The sequence below is a fragment of the Numenius arquata genome, chromosome 1 (genome assembly GCF_964106895.1).
Source record: "Numenius arquata chromosome 1, bNumArq3.hap1.1, whole genome shotgun sequence".
Taxonomy (NCBI): Eukaryota; Metazoa; Chordata; class Aves; order Charadriiformes; family Scolopacidae; genus Numenius; species Numenius arquata.
Genome location: NC_133576.1, coordinates 30437918 through 30461978, shown reverse-complemented (window position 1 = coordinate 30461978; position 24061 = coordinate 30437918). Strand labels below are relative to the sequence as shown.

The 24061-nt window shown below is 37.4% G+C and overlaps 1 protein-coding gene across 1 annotated transcript in view; it reads right to left on the bottom strand.

The window, feature by feature from the left end:
- Positions 1-24061, bottom strand: part of ROBO1 (roundabout guidance receptor 1) — a 531127-nt gene that overhangs the window by 43522 nt on the left and 463544 nt on the right. The window contains exons 8-17 of the mRNA XM_074148742.1: positions 18661-18785; positions 16560-16731; positions 13801-14006; positions 12296-12377; positions 11960-12128; positions 11693-11859; positions 7976-8097; positions 5285-5516; positions 3910-4031; positions 280-451 (exon numbers count right to left, since the gene is read on the bottom strand). Of these exons, the coding sequence (XP_074004843.1) occupies positions 280-451; positions 3910-4031; positions 5285-5516; positions 7976-8097; positions 11693-11859; positions 11960-12128; positions 12296-12377; positions 13801-14006; positions 16560-16731; positions 18661-18785 (1569 nt within the window). The remainder of the gene's footprint in view (positions 1-279; positions 452-3909; positions 4032-5284; positions 5517-7975; positions 8098-11692; positions 11860-11959; positions 12129-12295; positions 12378-13800; positions 14007-16559; positions 16732-18660; positions 18786-24061) is intronic.

Below are 24061 nucleotides of genomic sequence, written 5' to 3'. Positions count from 1 at the left end.
TTATTACACCAGTCTTAAGTGTAAAAATTTACTTTGAAAAAAATCAATAACCAAAAAGCACTGTTCAATCGGGAGACTAAAAAAACCTGTGTTGTTATAATCACATCTTTAGAATGCAGTTCTAAGGCAATTTTAAAACCAGAAATGCCAAATCCCGCTATTCCAGAGATCAAGTAACACTATATATTTCACTTGTCTTGAAAGTATTTCTGGTGCCATAGAAGACAAAAGAAAACAAAAATCATCAAAACCAATAGGTAGGATTACCAGCAGGCTTACCTAATTGGATAAACTGGGGATCACTTTTCACTCCAGGTCCTGCCCCAGTACTTGCTGCCACTTCCACGCTATATCGAATACCAGGAACTAGGGAGGGGATGACTACAGAAAAGGTGGAACCATCTACCGTCTTGTTTATATGGTATCGACTTTCATTGCCAAGACACCAAACCTGCAGGGAAGTAAGTGTATGGTACATATAAATGTTCAAAATTCAAGACCAAAGGATAAGTAGAAGGAAGGATGACACATTCCTTTCTGTTGGATAAAGAAATTTAGAATGTGTCACTACTTTAATATCTGCAGTCATGAATTGCTGTCCCAGGCATTGTATGAATATTGAAAAGATACTTCTTGTTCCAAAGAGCAGCTCCAACTGTTGAAATTACTGATGGGTTTACTGTAATTCATTTACAGTTCAACCAGTGACATCAGTGCTAATAAAACTAAAAGCATTAGTAACACAGAAGAAATAAGGGAAGCCCCGTAAGCCAAGAATCATTCGCATAAACAACAAAGAGCACTCAGTTAAAAGAATTTGCAATTCTCTTCTTCAGGAATCATTCGTCAAGCAAGGCTTTCTTCACTCAAGTGCAAGGACAAGTCTTTCATCACGTGACGTCACGAGAGAATCGATGCCATGCTGGAATGCAAACGTTATCTTTTTAAAAAAATAACGGCAGCAAGAGGCAAGGATTGAGTAACGTCATCTTCTATTGTGAGGCAATAGCATGATATCAGATCTCATTTTTTGGTTGAGATCAGGACATGGGTCTAATGACTTCAATTCACCACTTTATAAATTACATCAGTGATATTAAATGATTGGGAGAAACAACATGATATTTTTATCTCTTTAGGCCTGTACCATTGATACGGTGAATGCTTGGAAGAGTATGATTGAACTCCCAACTACTATTAAAGGTGAAGCAGCAGCTAATCTAGATGTGCTAAAAAACTGATGAAGCTGTGTTGATTTCCTTCTTATTCCCTTTCCACAAATGTATTGTTCTACAATGAATATTTATCAGGAAAATTAAATTAGTTAAATTCAATATGTTTTCTGTAAAGGAGCAAACTTCCTTGAAACAAGCACCATTTCTGAACCTGTGTTTATTATACCAAGAAGGGAACTTTTTACTTTTGACATAGGGAACTCCTAAAAGATTTAGTATGAATCTCTCATGCAATTCAGGCTGGACACTGGAAATTTTATTTCACCTTCAGGACAATGTAAGACCCTTTTTCCTTCTCTGGATGTCAAGGATTGAAAAAAGGCTAGTGGGACACTGTGAGGCTCTGAAATGTATTTTAAGCTCCTTTGAAATAGAATCCCAACACAGTATATACATAGTTGCTGCTGCAGAGCAGGTCAGAGCACATGAAGAGAACAGAATCTCCTTTTTATATTCTGATACTGAGCAGACACTGTTTCAGTCAGTAATGGTAGTATAATTATTAGTAATATTAGTAATATTGCTCTTAAATCCTGAAGGACGGTCCATGAAAATGCTCTTATGTAAACAAGAACTCAACAAAGTGAGGAACAGAAGATCTAAATCTATGTTTTGACTTATATAATTTTCACAGAAATTGTTACTGCCACCTTGTACAATGGTGTATGTGCAAACAACCCCAATATATTATGTACTTGCAACTATGCACTACGAATTTACAAAAATGTTTTGTATTTAGGCACTCAAATACACGGTGAAATTCACAAAACAAGAAAGTTAGGTTAAACATCAGGTTATTCAGTACATGCCATGCTATATTTGATTGTATGCTTAAATAGACAACTGAAAACAAACTTTTAGAATGTTATGAAAGAAGGAGGAATTCCCATTATAATAGACACATAATTGAAGAAAGAATTAGTTTAACAAGATAATTTCTAACTTCATGCCAGGGAAGGAGGAATGACTCCTGCTGTGATTTGAATTTCTGCCTTTTTGTGTGTGCTACTGACACTTCTTCAATTAAGATGGTATCCTCCTTGCTATTTATTTTATCTTTTAATTAAAGTAGGTACACTCTTGCCTTAGATCTGAGTTGCTGAGAAAACAAAGAATTCCCCCATATATGTGTACCTTTTTTTCTGGGAGAAAACATAGGACACAATAAAACAAGGAGGAAAGAAAAACATTTTACTAGACTTCTATTTGTTTTTTTTCTTCTTATTAGTTCTTAATCTTAAATCACTGGTTCTGCATTTATTTAGTTTTTAGACAAAAATATTAATTTCATATAGAAACTTAGATAGGAATTACATATATATTCATTGTGTCTGTTTTTTGTCCGTGGTGTAAAGCACAAAGGAAAATAATGGCATCCACACAATAAAAGTAGATGTGAAACGTGCCAGTGTGCCATCTAGTGCTACACAAGCACTGCAAGATGCTTGCTTCTACACATGGCAGCCTATTACCTCTGCACGCTAAGAGGTATGTTAGGTATTATATCCACTTGGAAATGTGAATTTCCTGACTTTTATTGGTTTGTCCTTACAACCTTAACATTCCTCCAATGCAGTTTCTTGATGGAAATAATTCCATCTCTTCAGCTCAAGGTCTGTCTTTAAATAAAGTAACTTTGCAAGTATTTTTTTCCCAATTACATTATATATCTGAAACTAAGCTGTAAACTGATTTTTTACCAATTGAGCAGGTTCTGAAAGGCATGTTATTATTCCAAATTGACCATGAAGCTTAGTGATCTCTTCCCTTTCCCATTTCTACTGATGAAAGAAAAAATAATAGCAGAATGAGTTTTGATGGTTAGGAATATCTGTCTATAGCACAGTGTTTTAACCTGAAAAACAACCAAGACGTTCTCATTTGAAAAATTTTCTCAATAATGTGCATTTGCAGGAGACTGAAACCAAAGATCCTCCCTCTCTGAGGCTATAAATCTTACTTGATATCCACAACTGGACATTTAAAATATCTGTAGATTGCTCAGCAAAAATAAGCTTCATTTACTTTGCTATGTAAATTATCACAAAACAATTTGAACTGAAAATAAATACAGTGTATACTGCTAAATGAACATCAAATAATACATATTTTACAATGTACTTCAATTTGTTAAAAATTAAATAGCACAACGAGAACTGTGTTTGTGTGAAAGACAAGAAAAATTTCTATACACTAAATACATTTATTATTATACAACCACATTCTTTACTTGAAAGTTTTCCATTTAACTACCCAGTTATGCATAATTTCCTCAGATATTAACACTGTTAATTATTATCCCTGAACTTTTCAACTCATTAAGCCTGTTTATATTTACCACCTTGACCAATGTCTTTGAGTCACAAAACAGTTCATAAACAGGTATGGTTCTCTCTCTACTTGTGTGTGAATTTCTCACGTTAAAATGAAGGCAAGAAGACAGTTGTTTTAATTAAGAGTGTTGACCCTTTGCTTTGATTTATGGAGGCCGTTTTAATTGCCTTCTACCATCTAGACAGAACTACTAAATACGGAGTTTTGAGTCAAAGAAGTGATCTTCTGTCTCATTTGCTCTGACTAACCAGTAGATGGAGCCAAGCATCCACGAACAACCTAACCTCACTACCTGGCCAATACTGCCCCTCTGCCCGGGATCAAGGAATGCCAGCAGTACCTTATATTCTTGAACCATCCCGTTCTGGTTGTCCTCGGGGGGCGGCTGCCAAGTGACCACAATTGCCGTCCCGTTCCCATCGTTCTTAGTTACTGAAACACTCTGAGGTGGAGCACTAGGAGCTGTTTGTTTGGAAAGAAGGATTGAACAGTTAAGTTTGTCACACACAAAATGCATTGACACAAAAAATGCATGTGTGCACTGACACAAATGCATTCTTTTATGCCCCATCCTTCACTGAGGGTACTTCTTGCCCACAAGATAAAATAATACAGAAGGAAAGGGATGTGAACCTGCAACCAGGCTTCTGAGTTCTGCTGCAGTCTTGCTGTGCAGGACAGGAAGAGTCACACTCGTCACCAGACTCTCCAAACTCAGACACCCATTACCCGAATGTCACAGTCCTGAACACCGATTTCCTCATTGGTTTCAAACCATCTCACCCAGGATCAACAGTTTTGAAAAATAAAGTCTATAAATTGACCCCAGTAGAATGGTAGATCTCAGTTCCTCTAGTGTGTAAATAAAAATGAGTTATACAAAAATTATTGAAATCAGGACAGGATGTGTTAACATTAACACATTTATAATAACAATTTATGTTTTGCATTTTAAATAGTCTTTCTTAAAGCTGGATGCTTAGCATGAATGCAGTTAAGCAACACCTCTTGAACCACTCGCAGCAATAAACCAGAGCTACACGGCATTTATACTGGTGAGGCAAGAGAGAAGGGGAAAGGTTGCACATCCCAACAGAGGCACTGAAATCCCTATTCAGAGGCACTGGCCATCTTGCATACTCATTATGCCTGAGCAGCAACAAAAGGAAGAACCTTCTCTTTTTAGCACACGTCTGAGATGAAAATACATAATTTAGTTCACTATATCTGTTGCCCTCATTCATCTTTTCATTTTGTCTTACTGATTGATCCAGATATAAAAGCCTTCTAAAAACGTGGTTTCCATTCCCTCAGCCATATAGCGCTTTGATGATTTCTGTGGTGTCTGCTATCTACTCAAGATAGTGATTAGCAAGTGCTTGAATCTGACAGAAGTCACTTGTGACCAGACCATGAACTCAGCAGGGAGGAGCGCACACTGCAGTGAAGATAAAAAGCGCATTTCCCATTGTGTGTTGGAGGGGATCTATGCACATCCCTCTCTCTCTGTCTCTTGCGCGTGGTTCTGAATATTTACTTCTGTGTCACCAAACAATTCACATAATGATCAGTCCAACACAGCCTCCTCTGCCGCAGATTGCTGTTCTCAAACAGCACGCACTTCAAACAAAATCAAATAACGAACATATCAGAGGAAAGCAGGCCAGACTACTACTTCAAAAAGGAAAGATGAAGACAGTCTGGCTCCTACTTGCCTTCTTCCAGGGTCTTTGCAAATTTCACTTCACTATCTGCTCCCTGAAACTCATTAAAAAAAGGGCGGGCCTTGATTTCGTAGTTTACACCTTTCTTCAACTCGGGAATGATAACGCTGTTTTTGGTTGGAGTCCTCACTTCAAAGATTAACCACTCTGACTCTCCATAGGATGCTGGTGTAGGCCGGTACAGAATTTTATATCCTTGAATATACTGGGATTGCTGGTCCACCTGGCAAGACAGCAGAACACACGACACATCCTTTAACAAGTATAACCCAGGAATGATGTATGTGACACTAGGCACGGTCCTTGGCCTATCTGTTCATATTATTCAAAGTAAACAACGTTGCCAAAGTAGACAAAGGCTCCTTGCATTACAGCAAATTACCGGCCTGATTCACAAGTGCATTAACCTGTTTGATGCTGCTAGAACTGTGCTGGTTTCCGTGGATTTATGAAGGCATTAAAGGGGGTAATGGAGTTGTATAATCTGCCCCAGGTCCATGAAATTAACATCCTTGGAATGCGCTGAACAATGGAGCTCAGCACGGGCCAGACTCCTGCCCACCCGGATCTGCCCCACAGGGCAGGGGACACATGGGGAAAGGGTGGAGGGCGAGGACAGGGGATCTACAGCTCCACAACTCAGGGTGATGAACATGGAGATCAAAGAGACAGCCTGCCAGCTCTCCTGAGGTGTGGAAACCTCCCAAAATCCATGAAATGAGCATCGCTTCCTGCCTGCTTCCTCCTAGAGAAAGTGAATGGGAAGGGCAGATGGCCGGCACTATCTCCGTCACTGCGACTAGGCTGGGCTCTGTCAGAGGGCAGGTTTGTCCACGCACCTCCTCCATGTCCACCCGCTCAGCGGGAGGCTCCTCTGCTGGAGGGAAAGGGCTGTTTTTAGAGGGCTCAGAAGAGGCTCACAAAACTCTCTACGGTAACACAGATGAGACTTGGAAAAGCAGATCAAAATGATACTCTGTGGTCCTGAATACTTTTTAGACCGAGGTGATTTTATATCACATGTATGAAGAAAGAGATCTTAATATAAATGAGGGTGGGACTCAATGTGTTTGGCTATAGCTGAAACAGAAAGCTGTCTTATAGAAGTGATCTCTTGTGGAGCATTCGCTATCTTTTAATTACTGGTTTCAATTTCTGATGAATAAGAAAGGCCAATAACAACAACAAAAAAATTTTAAAAAGTGCATCAGATTTTCCCTGCCTTCAAAAATCTCATACAGTGATATAATAAAACTGTTTGCTTGCAATTTTACTCCAAAAGCAACACTTTTCATTTTTAATAATCACATAAAGAATGCGTATGTTAGCTGAAACTGAGGTAATGCTTATTTTTGAAATTGCAGAAAAGCCACAGGCCACCCAAGAGACTGATAAAAACTGCCTGTCTGGAAAAGGTTGTTCTGTAAGTAAAGGTCAAACAAAATCGTGCCAGTAACCTTAAAGATGTTTTAACGTTCTTAGTTAAAATAGGAGATTGCCTGCTGCAGGTGGCCATACTGCAGGTGACAGTGTAATTACCATGCAACACAGCAGGTATTATTTGTTTTCTTGCAGCACCGAAGAGCCCTGATCACGGACCAGGACTCCATTGGGCTAGGGCTCTTCTACAAAGTCAAAACACCCTTTGTTCCTGTTCAAAATGTTCTGCCATGGCATGGCAGGGGCTACACCCCATGCTCTCCTACACTGTCCCCGCCAATATATTGACATGTTCAGATGGAAGTCCTAAAAAGACCTCAAAGCTCACTCTCTTTGGATTTATTCCTGCACCCAGCACAATTATCCCCCATACTTTCTTCATTCTGCATTCTATTTTAAAACTGCTTTTCTTTGAATTACATTTTCTTATGTCATTGCTTGGTACTTGCAGTTTCCCGTATTGTTCTTTCTCTTAATTTCTACCTCTCGATTGCCAAATGTCTCCCACAGCAAGCCATTTCTAATCCTTTCTTTCACTGAGGCCTCAGCCTCGTAAGCCTACTTGAATCTTTTCCACGTAAGTTCCCACTGCCTTTGCTTCAGGACTCCTATAGTATTGTTTCCTCACTCTCTCATTTCCTCTGCTATATCCTCCATACGGCCAACTTCCTGCTTCCTCCCGCCAGAGCAATGCCAACACAACACCTGAAAACCATTTGCCCTTCTGTCTCTTCTCCCTGTACTGTGCGTACTCATAGCACCACGGGGAAGGACAGGTTCAGATGAGGCTATATGGGTTTGGGTGTGTTTCTCAGTAGGTATGTAGGATAAAGGTAACACTTTCAAACAGAATTATGCAGTATTTCTCTCCACTGGTAAGTGACAGACGGGGAAGTGCCCATGTTATCTCATTAGGGGACTGACACACTTCCTACTGAAAGCAGTGCAAAAGCTTCAAATGATATGACTTAAGAAGGCTTTGATCAGTCCTTTAGCTTCCAGAGCAGGACTCCGAAACTCTCACCGTATTACAAACAGCACTCTCTACAGCGACACAAAAAGGTGAAAATGGGACAAAATTTAATGAAGTAGGAAAGCAAAGCCCAAGTAGCATTCATTCCAGAGAAAAACATTTGCAAGCATACAAACTACACAGCTTGTTGTAAGTGTGACTCCACTGCAGTCGAACAGTACAATTCAGCAGTATATATAACCAGCTCCATGATACAGATTAATACTTACAGTCCAATGAACTTCAATTGAGGAGGAAGAAAGGATAGTAGGGTTGTGCAGATGTAGTACCACATCACCTAGTTCTCTCTGGACCTGCTTGTGATCCACACCTTGACTTGTTGGTGGAACATCTGTAATAATTTAAGATTCTATTCTCACAAGTATACATGATTGTTAAAATAAGAACATGTAAATACAAATGAACATATCATAAAGTATAGGATGCTATCACAAATAAAGTTTACCCTAAGTACTTCCCAATTATGTAAGAAAAAACTACATGAAGTATTTTTCTGATCAAATCACTAATGCTTAGGTAGTAGCAAATCAATGCACTGCACTTTCTTCGACAAACAGGAGGGAAATGCTGCATAAAGAGAAAAACCACACTCAGGGATGTCTTTGGTAAATGATTATAGCAGCATCTCTTTATTCTTTCCTGCTGGGAGGAGAAAACATCCTATTACCCTTTGCAAATTTCAAAAGACCAGGAAACCTATAAAGAATGGCAAAAGCAGAAGCTGTATCTTCAAATAAATTCATGTGCAAACTTACTGTTTTTAATTACAAAATAAATGTAACAGCTGAAGAAAAGGAAAACGAATCGTGGCTGTAGCTTCTCTGATGGCGAGTAACTTCTGTAAACAGGAGGCAGAGCACAGCTGAGCGCTGTCTGGCTCTTCTCTGACATTTGGTCTATCTTATAGCTAAAAATTGTTCATACGCATGAAGGGACAAATTCCTCTCAAAATACGCAATGGTACAACAGAAATACATATTTTCTGCACGCAGAGCCCTTGAAAAGCATATTTAACTGAAATGGAATGACTGTCAGACATGTATAAAACTTACAGAGCAATCACACTAATAGGGTGTCTAACATACACATGCACTATGGACAGCAGAGTAACATAGTTTCTGTATTGATTTCATAGATGTCTCTTTGATCACTTCATTTTAAACAAATATCATGCTGACTATGGCTAAAAATCACAGACTGGGAAATTAATGAAAAGCTGTTTAATTAATCTAATTCCAGATACAGAATAATGCACTACATAAACTTCGCTCCAGCCTACTACTTCCCTGCCTGATCTCCTCTAGTGACAAAGCAAGATCAGGAAATCTTCAAGGGTTCTATTCTCTGAAGACCTTGGAAATTTCCATACCTGTCCGCTTAAAAGAAGTGCCAAAGAGAGAGTACACAGAAATTGCATTTATATTTATGTACCACTACAACTCCTGTAATAAGTCACTGTTGGTGTGTAGACTATCCTGAAAGCTGAGGTTTGGATAGCGCAGTGGGTCCTGATATAGAAGACACTCATAAAATGCAAATGCAACAGTTGCAAAGCATGCTTTTTGCATGGTGATCATATTCCCAGTTTACCAGCTTTTGGTCTTGTTTAAACAAAAAAAAACCACCCAACATTGTAACACTGCATTAGGACAAGGCATGAAGACAAGTTTATTTCCAGAAATATAGTTCCCATTTGGGAATACAAAGCCTATGGCACTTTGAACTTTTATCATACAGTTTCCTCAACATATTTACAAGAAGATGGCATTTCTTCAAAGTTCAAGAAGCAAACTGAGGTTAGCGTGCAGTCAGTGGGAGACAAATCTGGATTCCTAGCAAGGAATACTGATAACAACAAAACAACAAAACCAAAAAACCTCCACTGAGTCACTGCTGTATCCACATGTAGTATGTTCCAACAAACAGTCCATTTATCAGAGCATTTCCCTCCCCCCAAAGTGCAAAAGCATTAAAGATAGAAGCTTCTGTTTGGAGAGTTGCCTAAATATTACTCTGCATAGAATGTAACAGGAAAGTCAGTGGAATAATTAGTTCTATCGTTGCTAGTCATAAAAGATGAGTCATCAACAATATGAACCAAACTATTAATATGCTCAGCCATTTGCACATCTGGGCTGTATAATACATGTGTTTCCTTGTTTCAGCTCCAAGTTTCCAAGACGGACTGCCAGTGAGAACACCTAAGCATGCTGTTGTTAAAGTTGGTAAAGTGTAAAGATGAAGGTAGGTTAGGTTCCCGGTCTGGACATGCATTTAGGACAAGACTATACTACTTTTTCCCAGAAAAAAGTGAACTGGAAAATTTTTGAACTTACTTATCTAAACCACAACTTACACAAAACTGAAACAATATTGGAAGAAGAGTGGAACTGCTTTAAAGAACTTGACACTTGATTACGTTTCTTACTATTAATGACAATTTTATCTATTGATTGTTATTTTCACTCAGGCTTCCTGTGGTTCACAGGTCTTCAGCTCTACTAGATGCCCAGAGGACAGCAAAGTTTTCCATGCCATTATAAACCATTCAGTTCTGTTGAGCGAACAGAACACTGCCTCATTCACTGCTTATCAGAGTCAGGTCAGTGATCAGTTCTCTTGGAACATTCAGACCCGATACCTCATCTCATCTCCAGGAGTAAAACTACACTGCATGAAAAATGGACTTGTGCAGAACATTGCAGTCTGCCTCCATAACAACACATATTGCCTTATTCCCAGGAATACAGAAATCTCTCCTTGGTAACAGATTTAGGAACCCATGAAATCCCTATTTTCCATGTGGCTGTGACTCTGCTGTCTCTATATATATCCATTGAAATTGTCACCCATCAGGATAAATGCATAATAACAAAGGACAGCAATGTGAAATTGTTCCCTCCCCAGGGCAGATGAGAAAGACTTGCTTTTAGAGCAACTTCAGAAAAAATGAAAAGTCATCAAAGGAAAATGCTTTGTTTCTTTTAAGGAACTTCCTTTCAAAAACAAACATGTACTTACTTATGCAAACAAAGAAACAAACATACAACACTTAATAAGACAGTGGGTCAATTTCTGCAGTGAGTAGAAAAGCAGAAAAAGAAAGATGATCTCTCACTCTTACTTTGAAAAATAGTATGTCCAGTTTTTCTCTTCTTCAGAATCTGTATTTCTACTGGAAAAATGCTGGCTGCAAAGTTGCTATTCCCTGTACATCATCATAAGTGTCATTTAATTTCTACAGTGGACACAAAGTTATTTTAAATTTTACATAGCTGGTTTCAGTCCACAGTTGGACTTCAGCCATAGCTGGAGTCACTGGATGACTCCATCATCCACTACTACTCAGCCTTTTTTTCCACTTGGCTATCTGTAACCATTGTCTCTCCTCTGTACTATTTTACTTTCAATAGTTTTACTACTGAAATACTTTTAATACCTTGCCAAAACCTCTTCTTTACTGGCTCATGATGCCCGATTCCTTCATATTCTTAACTTTTCTCTTTCCTAATGCAGCAGAAAGCAACCTAGATTATGTGCTGTTTCTCTCTCTGTCTCAGTCTTAAGCCTCATTTGATTCACTGGACATAATAATAACATTTCCATGGAATTTGAGGATTTGCGTGATAACGTAAAAAATCAGAGATTACTTCTGTTGCTAACAAGAGCTATTCTGCAAGATGTAACTATCTTTGAATACGAGATACTAGGGTTCCCTTAGGCAATGCAATGTGCTGTCTAAGCAGCTTTCAGAGTCTATGTTATAGAGAAATGCAAGTTTAAAGACTGTATTTTGCTATCTAGTATATATTATAGTCAGGATAGGCAGACAGTCAAAAGCTACCAGAATCCCTGCATCTGGTATTGCTCAGTCAACTTGTGACAGACACTGGGGACACCTAAAATGTTCGGTATCAAAACCTTACCTTGAGTTTTCACTGGATCAGATATTTGGCTTGGGTCACTTAGTCCATACGCATTAGCTGCCCTCACAAGGAACAGATAAATCGCATTAGGTTTTAGCCCTTTAACTGCAAAACTCTCTGTTTTCACATTTTCAGCTACAGTTTGCCAGCTGCTACCAGATGCATGGCTAAGGATAAAACACACACAACAGCAGGTTAGCACGTGCTTCTTTAACAACATATTATATATAAGTGTAAGCACAGCAAGATCACATGAGACTTATATACCTGAAGGCCTCAATTATGTAAGAGGTTGGTGTTGCACCTGAATTCAAATTAGGTTGCCATGACAATGTGACTGTATTTCTGCTGACATCTGTAACCTCGGGTTTTGATGGAGCACTAGGAATCAAGTTTGGGTCAGTGGGTCTTGGTGGCTGCACTGGGACGCCAAACTCTAACAAAGGAGAGAGAAATGCTGAGTATAGTCAGGAAGCAGCTGTAAGCTAAATGCTGTTCACATCTGCACTGACAATTTATGACAGAGTCAGATAACTTTTGCATTTCAGTTTCTGATTTTCCTTTCTGTGTTTTCTCCACACAGAGAAACCCTAATTGATTTACCTTGGACCTCTATGTACGCACTCCATGTAGCTTCGCCACTTGGGGTTGAAGCGATGCAGGTGTACCGACCAGTGTCGCCCAGCTGAGTGGGAAAAGAGAAGAATAAATATTTGAAACAATCAGGCACTCAGCGGGCTAGAAAAGTAATTACAGCTCTCTATGTTCCCCCATGAATACGGACAGACGTTATTAGGCTGCAAAAACTTCGAACCAGAAACTTCTTCCATTAGAAGTTATGATTTCATGTGCTGCAAAATGAAAATGGATACTTATACCTGAGCATTCGTTAAAGAATTGGGAAAGCTGCACATTCTAATTTAATGTTACCTATTCTGTAACGAATAAATGGAAGGCCAATTCTTGTAGCATTTATGCCTTACTCTGCAGAGGTCCTAACAGATAAATTGAGAAGGAGCTCAAGACGACAAGACCCCATGCAACTGTCAACCTTCTGCCTAAATAATGCCCAGGGATTTGTCTGGACTGCAGCACTGGAGAACATGTCATCCTTTTACAACAAAGCCAAAATATTGCACAGAGCTTTGTGCATATGGGGTTCCCTGTGTTAGTATAAATTTCACTCTCCAGCAGACCCAAAACGGAATCTCCATATGCTATTCTCATCCAGTTACGATTGTTGGATTATTTGTCCATATGTGACTTAATCGCATTTCAAAAGAGTTTCTTTCTTTTCCCCCAAAATAAATGCTATCCTCCTAAGGTCTCAGGCTCAACAGATGAGCTGAATGGAAGTGCTCAAAAATCAGAGGTTCAAATTTTAAGCCAATGTAACTTGTAATTGGTAACAGGGCAGCTCTAGGGAGCATAGTAAAGTGATATATTCAGCCCAATTTGAAAAAATTACTACATTTCAAACCACAGAAAAGATAGCAGAGAATAGCCAGTATGCTAAAAATTAACACTTTAAAACATTTTACAGTGTGTGAGGCATGACCAGCAATGCTGACCAGGTACTTGCTATAATTCCCTACGGAAGCCAGGTATTTGACAGGTGGTTAACCATTTTAAGCTATGTTTACACTGTCAAGTGAATATGTTTAAAATTTAAAAACTGTTTTGAAAAAGCTGTGTAAATGGCTCTATTACTGCAGTATGCTAAACAAAGGTTTTCTTTATGAACATTTGAAATAATTAGATCATTTTAATCTATTAGTGCTAAAGCCCAAATAATTTAAGGATTCACCTTACTGAAATACAAGTTTTGCTTTCCCCTTCATGTTCTAAGTACCAAGTAATTCCCTTAATTAATTCCTCTTAAAAGCATTTTTGCTTATGAAATCTGAAATAACGTGCCCTAGGCAGAATAAGCCAAGGTGTTAAGCATAAAGCCTGAATTATCTGAAAGCATGAAGTATCAAATATTTTAATACAGTTATTTAACATTTCATTAATTCTAAATGTAGGATTTAGAATCAAAAGTGCCCGGAGGTGAAAAAACTAAGTGAAGCAAACAACAAGAAAACCTGTTTGCCAGTTCAAGCTACCTTGGCATATCGGATCTGTAATGCTCCTGTCTCCAACTGCTTGATGCGAGAGTCCTGGGTAGAAATGAGGATTCCATCCTTTTTCCAGAGAATAGTGGGCATTAAAGTGCCTGTGGCCACACAGTTCAGTACTAAAGTACCATCTACGGCTACAGTCTGATTCAGAGGACCCTGTCGAATGACAGGGGGAGGTCGGTCTGCAATCACTGCCAGAAGAAACAACAGGAAAGAGATTTCTGCAACTAGAAGCAATTTTCTAATCATCTAAGCAACAGCAGTTGCTTGAGGCTTTGAAACAAACTAAAGGTAATTAAACAAGTAATTAAAGTTGGAAGCACGCATTATTCAGGTCAGGGTGCATTATAATGGTGCAGAATTACAGAATTTTAAAATAATACACAACACTATTTTCAGAAAGTAAAGAAGCATTACATATTACATAGCAGTATTTGCTAGGCATTCTCTAATTCAAATGTCTTTATGAAGTGGTAATGTAATGAGAAAGGACTTCCCAAATTCTTTGCAAGGCACAGATTTCACCTTGTTCATCTTCTACCACATAGCAGGCCTGTACCACAGATTTCATACTTCCAGCATTCAAAGACAGAGAAAATGGAAGTAGGCAGGCAGGGAATAACCTGGCAAATATGCACTTCTTAAAAAAATTTTGTCTACCATCTTGGTGCTGTTTCCCAATTGGGAGATGCGAAGCAGTAGGGTAAAGGAAACACAAAGCTAATGAATAGGACCATATTAAAAATTTTCAAGTAATATTTTCCCAGTAGTGGCTGAGTTTTACTTCTAAGATGACTTAATCTGTCAATATGACTTCAAAGTCATGAAAAGAATCCCACAGCGTGTTTGCATCAATTCTAATGCATCTTTCACACAATGAAAATTAAATGTTATTGATGGGTTATTTAATAACTGTGCACATAAAGGTATAAAGCAGTCTCATTATTCACAGAAAAAAGAATGATTGTCTACATGAGGTTTTTTTCCATTATCCAACAGATAATCAAAAAAAGAGGTAAAAGGTATCTGATTGTGTTTCAGTGACCTCCTCTACCTGTACCATCCAACATGACATGGACTGATGATCTGAAAATAGCCACAACTTTAAATAACATAAATTTGTTCAGTACTATCATGGGGACTCATGTAATTTAAAAACTGGTTTGGTAGCTGAAATATAAACCTGAAGTTCTGATAATTTGTGAACATCAGATATTTCTAAATCACTTCTCATAACAACAGACAGGGTGTTAATACTGCTTTTTTTGGCTAAATTCCAACTCCCGTAATTTCATTTGCATGTTCAAATGACACACTGTGTTTTCAACTGCATAATTTATCCTTTACTTCTTGTCCCAACCTGTTGTAATGAACTGCAATGCACTATGAGGCCATTAGTACCTTTCTCTGCAGAGACAGTCAAAATAAGCTCACTTACAGTTTGTATTTGACTTTGACAAGTTTTGTAAAGAGCTTTGCAGTTGTCAGTGGTAAGAGGCTGACTGATCTGTGCTCTACAGGAGAAATCTAATGTCACTGAAATCCATGCCTACTTTAAGCACCACTGAAGTTGACGGCAACTTCTATTACCTTCAGGAATACTAGGGTATCATTCTGCATATGCTGCCTTCACTTTTATAAAAGTACCAAAAGATACTGTCCCGAGACATTACACAAAACAACTACCCATCAGATCAATGCAGAGCATATAGCATATATAGCATATATAAAGGAAATATATTTAAATTAATTTGATTTTTTCCCAAGTTCAGATGGCAACAAAAAACCTCCAGATTTTCTTAATTTTCTTTTTAAATTTATTTCTCATCCTCACATAGCCTTCTCTCCAGTGAAAATGTATAAAAGTGGATTAAGAAACGTGGCTTACCACTTGTGAGAAAACAGAAAGGATACAGTCCTATTCCTCCAAACAATCTCAATACGATGGGTGTAAATAAACAATTTTATTCTCCAGGTGCAATGCACATTTCTAGTACTGCATTATTTCGATATTTTCTATAGGGCAAAGACCTAGTTTATGGATACTCGTCTCAGACTACAGGTTCCCTCCCCTCAAAGTCTCTCCACAGACTGCACTTATCCTATTTTTCCATAAATGCTAAGATTATTATTTTTCATGTGTATCCTTGCTATTAAAAATATGAAGTATTTCTGAAAATTGGCAAATTGGCCTCACATCAGCATATATTACTGCTTGCAGTCATGTTCCCTGTGGCTTTTTCATCTTAATTTTTTTTCCCGACTGCTCCTAAAAAGGAATGTATAATAATATTAATTCGTATGTTATTCTACTGACTTCCATACAGGTTGAGGTTTTTTTCTTGCTATACTGCATTATTAAAAAACAGAGGACAAACAGGTAGATGATGCTAAGCAAACAGACACACAATAGTAGGAACACACACAACAAAAGACTTAGGGCAGCAAGCAATCTGAAAGTAAACTAAAACTAGTGGGAGAAGCTAAAAAATAGCCAGATAAATTAAGAGATCAGACAAAAATCCATAAACCAAAGTATACTTACTAAATACAAAATTGGAAATATAGTGTTACTCGATATCCAACTTTTTAAACCCCTGACAGAGATGGCCAAACCAGGATTTTTATGTTCAAAGACACATGCAATCTGCATTAATACAAAGCAGACTTCAAAGTAGAGTCATATCAACCCACTGCTGTCTTCAAATAAAAATTTGGAAAATTAAAAATAAAGGGATTATTACCATCAGTAACTTCCAAGAAGGCTTTTGTAATGATACTTCCTGCAACATTTAAGGTCTGGCAGATATAGTACCCAACATCAGATCTCTGGACATTGGTGATAGTGAGGTCTCCTGTCTGGGAAACTGAAAATCTGCTGGATGACTGAGGGGGCTGGTATGAGAAAAGCAGATTCTACAAGATGTATAGGAAAGAAAGTGGGGAAAAAAAAAAAAGTGTTAAATAAATTCAAACATCAGTAATCTTAACTTCAATACATCTAAACAAATTCATCTTTTTACATTATACTTAAAACATTCCACTCTTTGTATCTTAAGCATGTCCATACCGCAATGGGAATAGCTTTTATAGGATATTTTGTGATTAAATAGATGCAGATATGTATGCAGATATATGTACATATAATTGTGTAAGTCTTTTGGGATTGCTCTAACACCCACTATGGTCAATGCTGGGCTTTACACAAAGTTTAACAGGCACTAGCGACGATGTGATATATACAGATACCATAATGATGCAAGCAACTGTGGTGAACCTAAGTAATTTGCTTTAACCGCCTTTTTTAGAACTTACTCCAGGGTATGCTATTTATTTCATTTCAATGCAGATGTTGGTTCACTTATTTGTATTTTAACTTTCACCTTCCTAAGAATAGAGCAGTTTTTAAAAAGAGATGCTGCTTAAGTCTCTCTAATCATAGTGTTTGTGTTCTATAACAAGTCTTACAATAGAAAATGAAATCCTATGCCAGTTTCTACTTAGACAGTTTTGGTATGAAGTACATAGTATTTACCAACAGTGGTCAAAAACCAGAACTGCAATCAAAATAATACAAGTCCTTTGCACTAAAGGAAATTTTGAATTTCTACCTCTGGCTGAACAATTTGTGAATGAGAACAGTTTAAGGTCACAGAGGCTATTTTTTCTCTCTCTTTCTTGCCTAGCTACATTTTGCATTTCCAAAAATCATCCAAAGGAATGGGACACAACATCCTCTACTTCAGTATTAGCAAACCCTATTCATTGACCTCCTCCTCCAGTTCCCTCAATCGTCACAAGTGGTTACCACTCAGCAGAGTCAAAAACAAAAAATTATGTACTAGACAACATTTGGCAAAAAAGAAAAAAAAATTCCAGGTCACACAAAATTACAAACATAATATGCTGTATACTTGTACTATTGAAGATTATAATCTACATTTGGTTAGCGGTCTAGCTGTAGTTAGGTATTTAGACAAAAATGTTGCAAATGGGAGTAAAGAAGCCAATCTCTAAGCATTCTCAATTTCTCTGGCCTATTGTTTTGTAACACAAAGAACCCTGTCATATGCTATTGCACCATTCATTCCTTCGTTCACAGGAAAACCAGAATCCCATATTCCTTCTTTCCTTCCAATAAAGAATACTTTGTGTCACATCCCTCCTTCAAAAGATGTCTCTGAAAGAAAACTGTGATTCTTTTGCTGTGCTATATTGTGTTTCACCCACTGGCTTTCAAGATCCTTTACAAAGAGGCTGAAAATATTTTTCCCTCCCATTCAAATAAGGAAGCTGGGAGAAAAAAATGACCTATTCAGGTATGACCTGTCAGCCACCTGACTGAGTGGGAAAGTGGATCTCCTTCGCCCCAAACTAGAGTCCCACCCAGGCAGTGATGCAGATCAATAGAGCAAATGGCTTAATTTGCCAGATGCACACAAACGCATGGCAAACTGATAGCTGCACCATAAACGCAGAGCCAAACTTTCTGAAAATTTGGGAGTGTTTGGGAGTTCTAACATACTTCAGCATTAGTCATCTCTTCATCTCTTAAAAGTTCTCCCTGTTGGGCGAAAAAGATTTTTGTAGTCGTGAAACACGGAATGTTTCTAGTTGTTTCCTAGATTTATTTTTACATTCATGGAGAAAATGGGAGACTGAGCAAAACATAGATATCCTTTCTAGTAAGGCTGACGTCTCCTAGCATGCATGTGACTTAGAAGTAGAGAAGAGCTGTAGACCTATTTTCCACATCTTCAAAACAATAATTAAAATATTTTTCTGTCATGGGACATCATCTCTTCAAGAAACTGCCAAGAAGAAGGGACAGAAAGGCTGTTTTACCTGACTTCCCTCTCTTCGCCAAAAGATCGCTGGCTGAGGGTTTCCAGTTGCTTCACACTGGAAAGTCACCGTTCTCCCCAGTGCAGCCACCTGATCTCGAGGCTTTACAACAAACTGTGGAGGCTCTGAAAGGAAAACACCGAAAAAAAATTAAATCATGCTACTGTCAGAAGAAGTTCGCCTATTTGAAAGCACAATTTGCTTAGTGGTTTTAGATGGTGTAAAACAGGAGAGTTAAGTTTTTTAATACGGAGAGGCAGCACAAAGACACATCAGTCTAACAGCCACAGCTTCAGCATCACTCAGATCATCTTTTCTGTTGCTGGACGTTAATTAAAACTGTGCATTATGTGCTTTTATTACTGACCACTTCTGCAAAGAAGTAAGTCCCGCTGACTTGATGAGACAACTTGCAGGGCAAAGGTCACCAATACGAACAAATTTGTTACAATTTGGGTTTTAGAGGAGGAGTAAAATAAGTCAGAATGGAGAAATCTTTGAAGGACAACTGGCCCACAGGCCACACTTTGTCAAGGGCTGCGATAAACACTGTTAACTATGATTTCAGGCTTACATGCACAAAAGTCATCATGTTTGCTTTAGGAAAGCTGAGGAGAGAAAAAGGCTTTAATTGCTTATATAAAAGACTTTTGATGTAGTCAAGGTCTCAAAAAAATTTAAGGTCAAAAGCCCCGGAAATACGATTGAACAAATTATAACCATTTAAAATCTTCAGTCCAATTACTGAAGAGGAATGAATTTAAAGGAACAGCAGAGCTAAATGTCTTCCTCATTTACATAGGCAAGGGCATGTTCAAACAAAATATATATGCAAATGAAGGCAAATTTGAAACATCTGCTCAGCCTAACATTATAAATACTGCCAGCATTGTCCAAACTGTTTGATTTATACACACTTCAACAGCCCTTTCATCCAGGAGTAAATAGAATGTCAAAAAATCATGACAGTCACATTTAAAAAAAATATCAGCTCAGACGACAGCATTAGGTATCTTGATGGGGCTAGCACAGAAAAAAACCCCAAAACTAGCCTGTTTTATAGGCTGTTAACTCTCACATCTTGAAAAATGTGCATTAAATGAAAGTCCAATTCCTTCTGATTATCTGTCCAAAACTAATTATGCTTTCCCTCTTCTTTGGGTTGAGAATGAAGGGGATATTTTGAATCTGACTTTCATAACTCAAATGTTTTTGGTGTGGGTGTTTGTTTTTTTTTTCCTTTTAAACATTTCTGTACTGAAAAGATTTTCCTTTAAGAGTGTGAATCATATAATTTAAAGATATCACTCAATGTGTTTTATAAACATCAAATAATTGTGGCTTTATCTAGAATGAATTCAATAACACTTGGAAGTCCTTTCTAAAAAAATTGCTTTCAGTGTTCCTGTGGGCCAATACTTTCAGTTATCTGCTCCTCGTGCCTTGTGTCTCTGCTCCCTATTGAGTTCATATTAGAATATACTCTTCCTACAACCCTCTTGCTTTGAGAGGAATTTTTAAAGCCCAAAATATTACTATTTACGTTTGGATGCAAATGCCACCTTTCCTAGAAATTGTTTAGGTAACAAACTACCCAAAGTGGCCAGATTGACCTACAGTAATTAGCAGACTTCAAAACATTTAGCTTTGAAATGTTCAATCAATACTTTGGAAGATACGTGGGAAGACTTTGACATGACAGCATGTTTAATTTAGAACAGAAGGTGAAACTATTGGGGGTTTGCCACAGGGTTGGAAGGTATGATGGGGAAAATGGAGATGAGGGTGAAGCACCTTTGTTATGCTGTTGGATTGCAATAACGAGAATAAATTTAGCATATAGTGAAATTCAGAGCTTGGCTGGTTCTGTACTAGTCTGTGACACAGCACCACACAAAAAAGAACGGGGGGTTTCTAAATCCTGCGCTAGTGCATAGGACTTATAAGGTTTCAGACTTTGTTGAACTTGAGAGTGGGTGCAGCTATAAAGACATGAAAATGGTTCTGACCATTGGAGAAATAACAGAATGCTTGTGATTCTAGTACCTGAAGATGACCATTCGGGGACTACTGAAAACAAAAAATGAGGAAAATTCAGTTTCTCGGGTAACCATGGTAGAATTTATAAAATGTAGGCGTAGGTATACATTTCTCTAGACATTATTCTAAACATGTATTTTGTATGTATATTATGCATACGTGTATTATTCTAAATCTATTGCCATTAAGGTAAACAACAAAAAATCCTATTAGCTTCAATGTCAGAAGAATTAAAACAGGGTTAAGTGAAACTTTGTTATTAAATTCCATTCCATGTTCACCATACTGCAAACGTTTTCAGTGTTTTTTTTTTTAACTTCAGGTTGCTTTCACACCTTGGGTGACATATGTGTGGTATGTGATGTATATATTGTAAAAGATGCTGAAATAATAAGGAAAGAACAACTTCTGTCTTTGAGACCTTTAAAACAAAAATATTTTTTTATAGAACACTTTGAAGTTCATCTAATGCAGTCACTGAAGAAAGAAGACATTGGGATTTCACTCGTTACATAATGTAAAAACAGACACAAAGTTAGCAACCCATTACCTTTCTCTTGCCATTAAGTTACCCATACTTCATGCAGAATTTATTCTGTGCGATGTCTTGTCAATAACAAGTGAAAGATGGGAGCTGACTGGTTGAAGGACATGGAAGGGGATGGATGGGAAGGGGAGGAGAAGTTCCCGTCACAGTGATACGATGACTAGAAGATGGCGAATAAAATTTCAACTTACCAGACACAACTAAAAACAAAAACAAAACAAAAAGAAAACATGGAATAAATAAAATTGAATAGACATGAAACAAAGCAAAGAATAAAGCAAAACTAAAAAAATAAATAAAAAGGACCTTTGGTAAGGACCTTAGAAAGCACACATATATTCTGATATATGAAAAATAGGTTTAGAATGTTGAACCACATATTTTTCATTTGATTTTTAAGCACAAGTCTCTATCAAATGAGCAGACTGTAGAGGAAAATGGGTAACAGACTGAAATAATGGTCAGACAACCTGGGTTCCACTCCAAGCCTTTCCAATGAACTGTTGTGTAACCTTGAGTAAAAATTTTTCACAGTATCATTATTTCTCTGCATCAAGAGCATTCCATGGTAAAATTAACTTGAAATCTCCAGTAAATATCAATCTACAACATTGCTGAAATGGAACAGTGACATTTACACCCTTTCTAAAGCATCCAAACATCTACAAATGGAAAATACTTTTTTAAAGTTAACAGCTATTACAAAGGAAGTTTATTAAAAAATTAATAATATACTGAGGCATTTAGCCCACACACCAATCTCTCTAGTATAAGATCGCTGTATCAAGGTCATAATGCTCACTATTAAACTGCAAATGCAAACTAAACCACACTTAAAATGAATTTGAAAAGATTCTTAACCCTTTTCTCTCCCCCGACTAAACTTCACTAAAATATTCAAAACCAGAGATCTATTTCAAAATATGAGGTTTTTCAACAGAAATTCTCAGTGGTAAATTATCTAATATAAACTTATCTTTCAACCATAGTTGAAAATTTTCATAAACTTTGAAATGGCACAGACCTTGCAGGCTCAATTTGATTATAAAAGAAAGGCATGTTAGAAAGCATTCCAACCACGTACCACTAACTGAAAGAACAGACTGAAAATAAAAATGTAAAAATCATGCATTTTGAAAATATACACTGATACTGACAAAAAAGTCAATCAAAAAGGGCAGTTGGTATAAGATAATTATAGTAGAAGTCCAAAAATACATATTTCTTAAATGCATGTTACACATACCAAGCCCTTCAACACTTTGGTCTTATTGTTTTACGTTGAGAGTAAAACGAACTATTGTTCAGCAGGGTATTTTGTATCGAGTAGGGTAAGCACCTGCAATACACCGTTCTCTGATAAAACACATGGAGGAAACTAATTTAAACACCCAGTCTGCCAACATTCATTAGGCATGAGGAATACTGGCTTACTGTTCAAATAAATACAGAGGACTCCAGGTGTATTATGAAAATGAAGCAGAAAGAGAATCAGATATAATATTGGAATTTGGATCATGTTGAAGCCAAGAAGCTGCAACTGAATGCGCCAAAATCAGATTGTATAAAGAATCTGGGGTTTACGTTATTAGATACAATTTTTTTAGGAAATTATCCCAAACAGAGGAAGTTGAAATTGCCATTTTTCAAATATTTGTTTCAATTTTAAGGAAGTATTCTGGATGTACATTAGCCGCCTTTAAGTGGGTTCAGGATTTCTCAAAGAAAATCAGCGTGCATTATTCAGCTCAAATCATCTGCAAGTCTATGATTTGTAAGAGGAGTGGCCAAGAAATGATGCACAAGAATTCCTGAGAGGAATATGCTCGTCCCCAAGACTCAGCTCCTAGCTACTCTTGATCACGCATAAGTATATTTATTACCCAGTAACCACTCCTTTTTAACTCAAAAGCTCTCTACTAAACTTGCAATTACAGTCCAACCTGCTCTGGAATTAGAAATGCTTCTCCATAAAACACAACTCATATTCTACATGAAAAAGCCTGATAAGAGACTTAATGGGATGCAATTCTTTCACAGAGGAAATAACTCTAAATTACCAATTTTCCATTACTCGAGCAGTGCCAAAAAGAGAAAAGTTCAGCCTTCTGGGTACCAATGCAAAGACGCCTAAGCCCTCTACTGAAAGCTCACTAGAAAATTTCTAACAGATAGAAATCTTTGTTGCTCAATTACATTCCTACAAATTAAATTAACTTCTAAGTGCTGAATTTTCATTTTTCTTTCTACCAGACAGTTTTGTTATTGTAGGTCAAAAATAACCCTGTCAAGCAAATGTATGTTTTTGCCCACCTGTGAAAACAGAGGGGATACTGATACACGAAAATAAACCCCTGTAGAAACATGGTATCCCATTGGTTGCAAATCTGTGGCAAGGGCAAAGGGTAAAATTTCATAGAAAAATTTAAACAGTTCTGTCAGAGGGACATCGTGGCTGAAAAGAACAACAATAATTGCAACAACTACAACAAAGATCACTTTCTTAGCTTGATTTACACCCTATTGATATCTAAGGTTACTAAAATTGAAAAGTAAAGAGCTTTTCCTCTATTACAGTACATTTTATTTGACAACACTTTCAATTATAAAGTAAATTAATTTTCCCTATGTTAATCATGGCTTTTCACATGGCAATTAGGGGGAATAACCTGTTTGTAAAGACAGGAAGTTAGCATGTAAAACCACAAATACCAAAGGAATAATATTTTTGCCTTCCAAATAATTTCCTTGACATGTGAGGTTTTTCAGGGAAGACATGTCCAGTCACTGAACAAAAAGCAAAAGAAAAGTGGT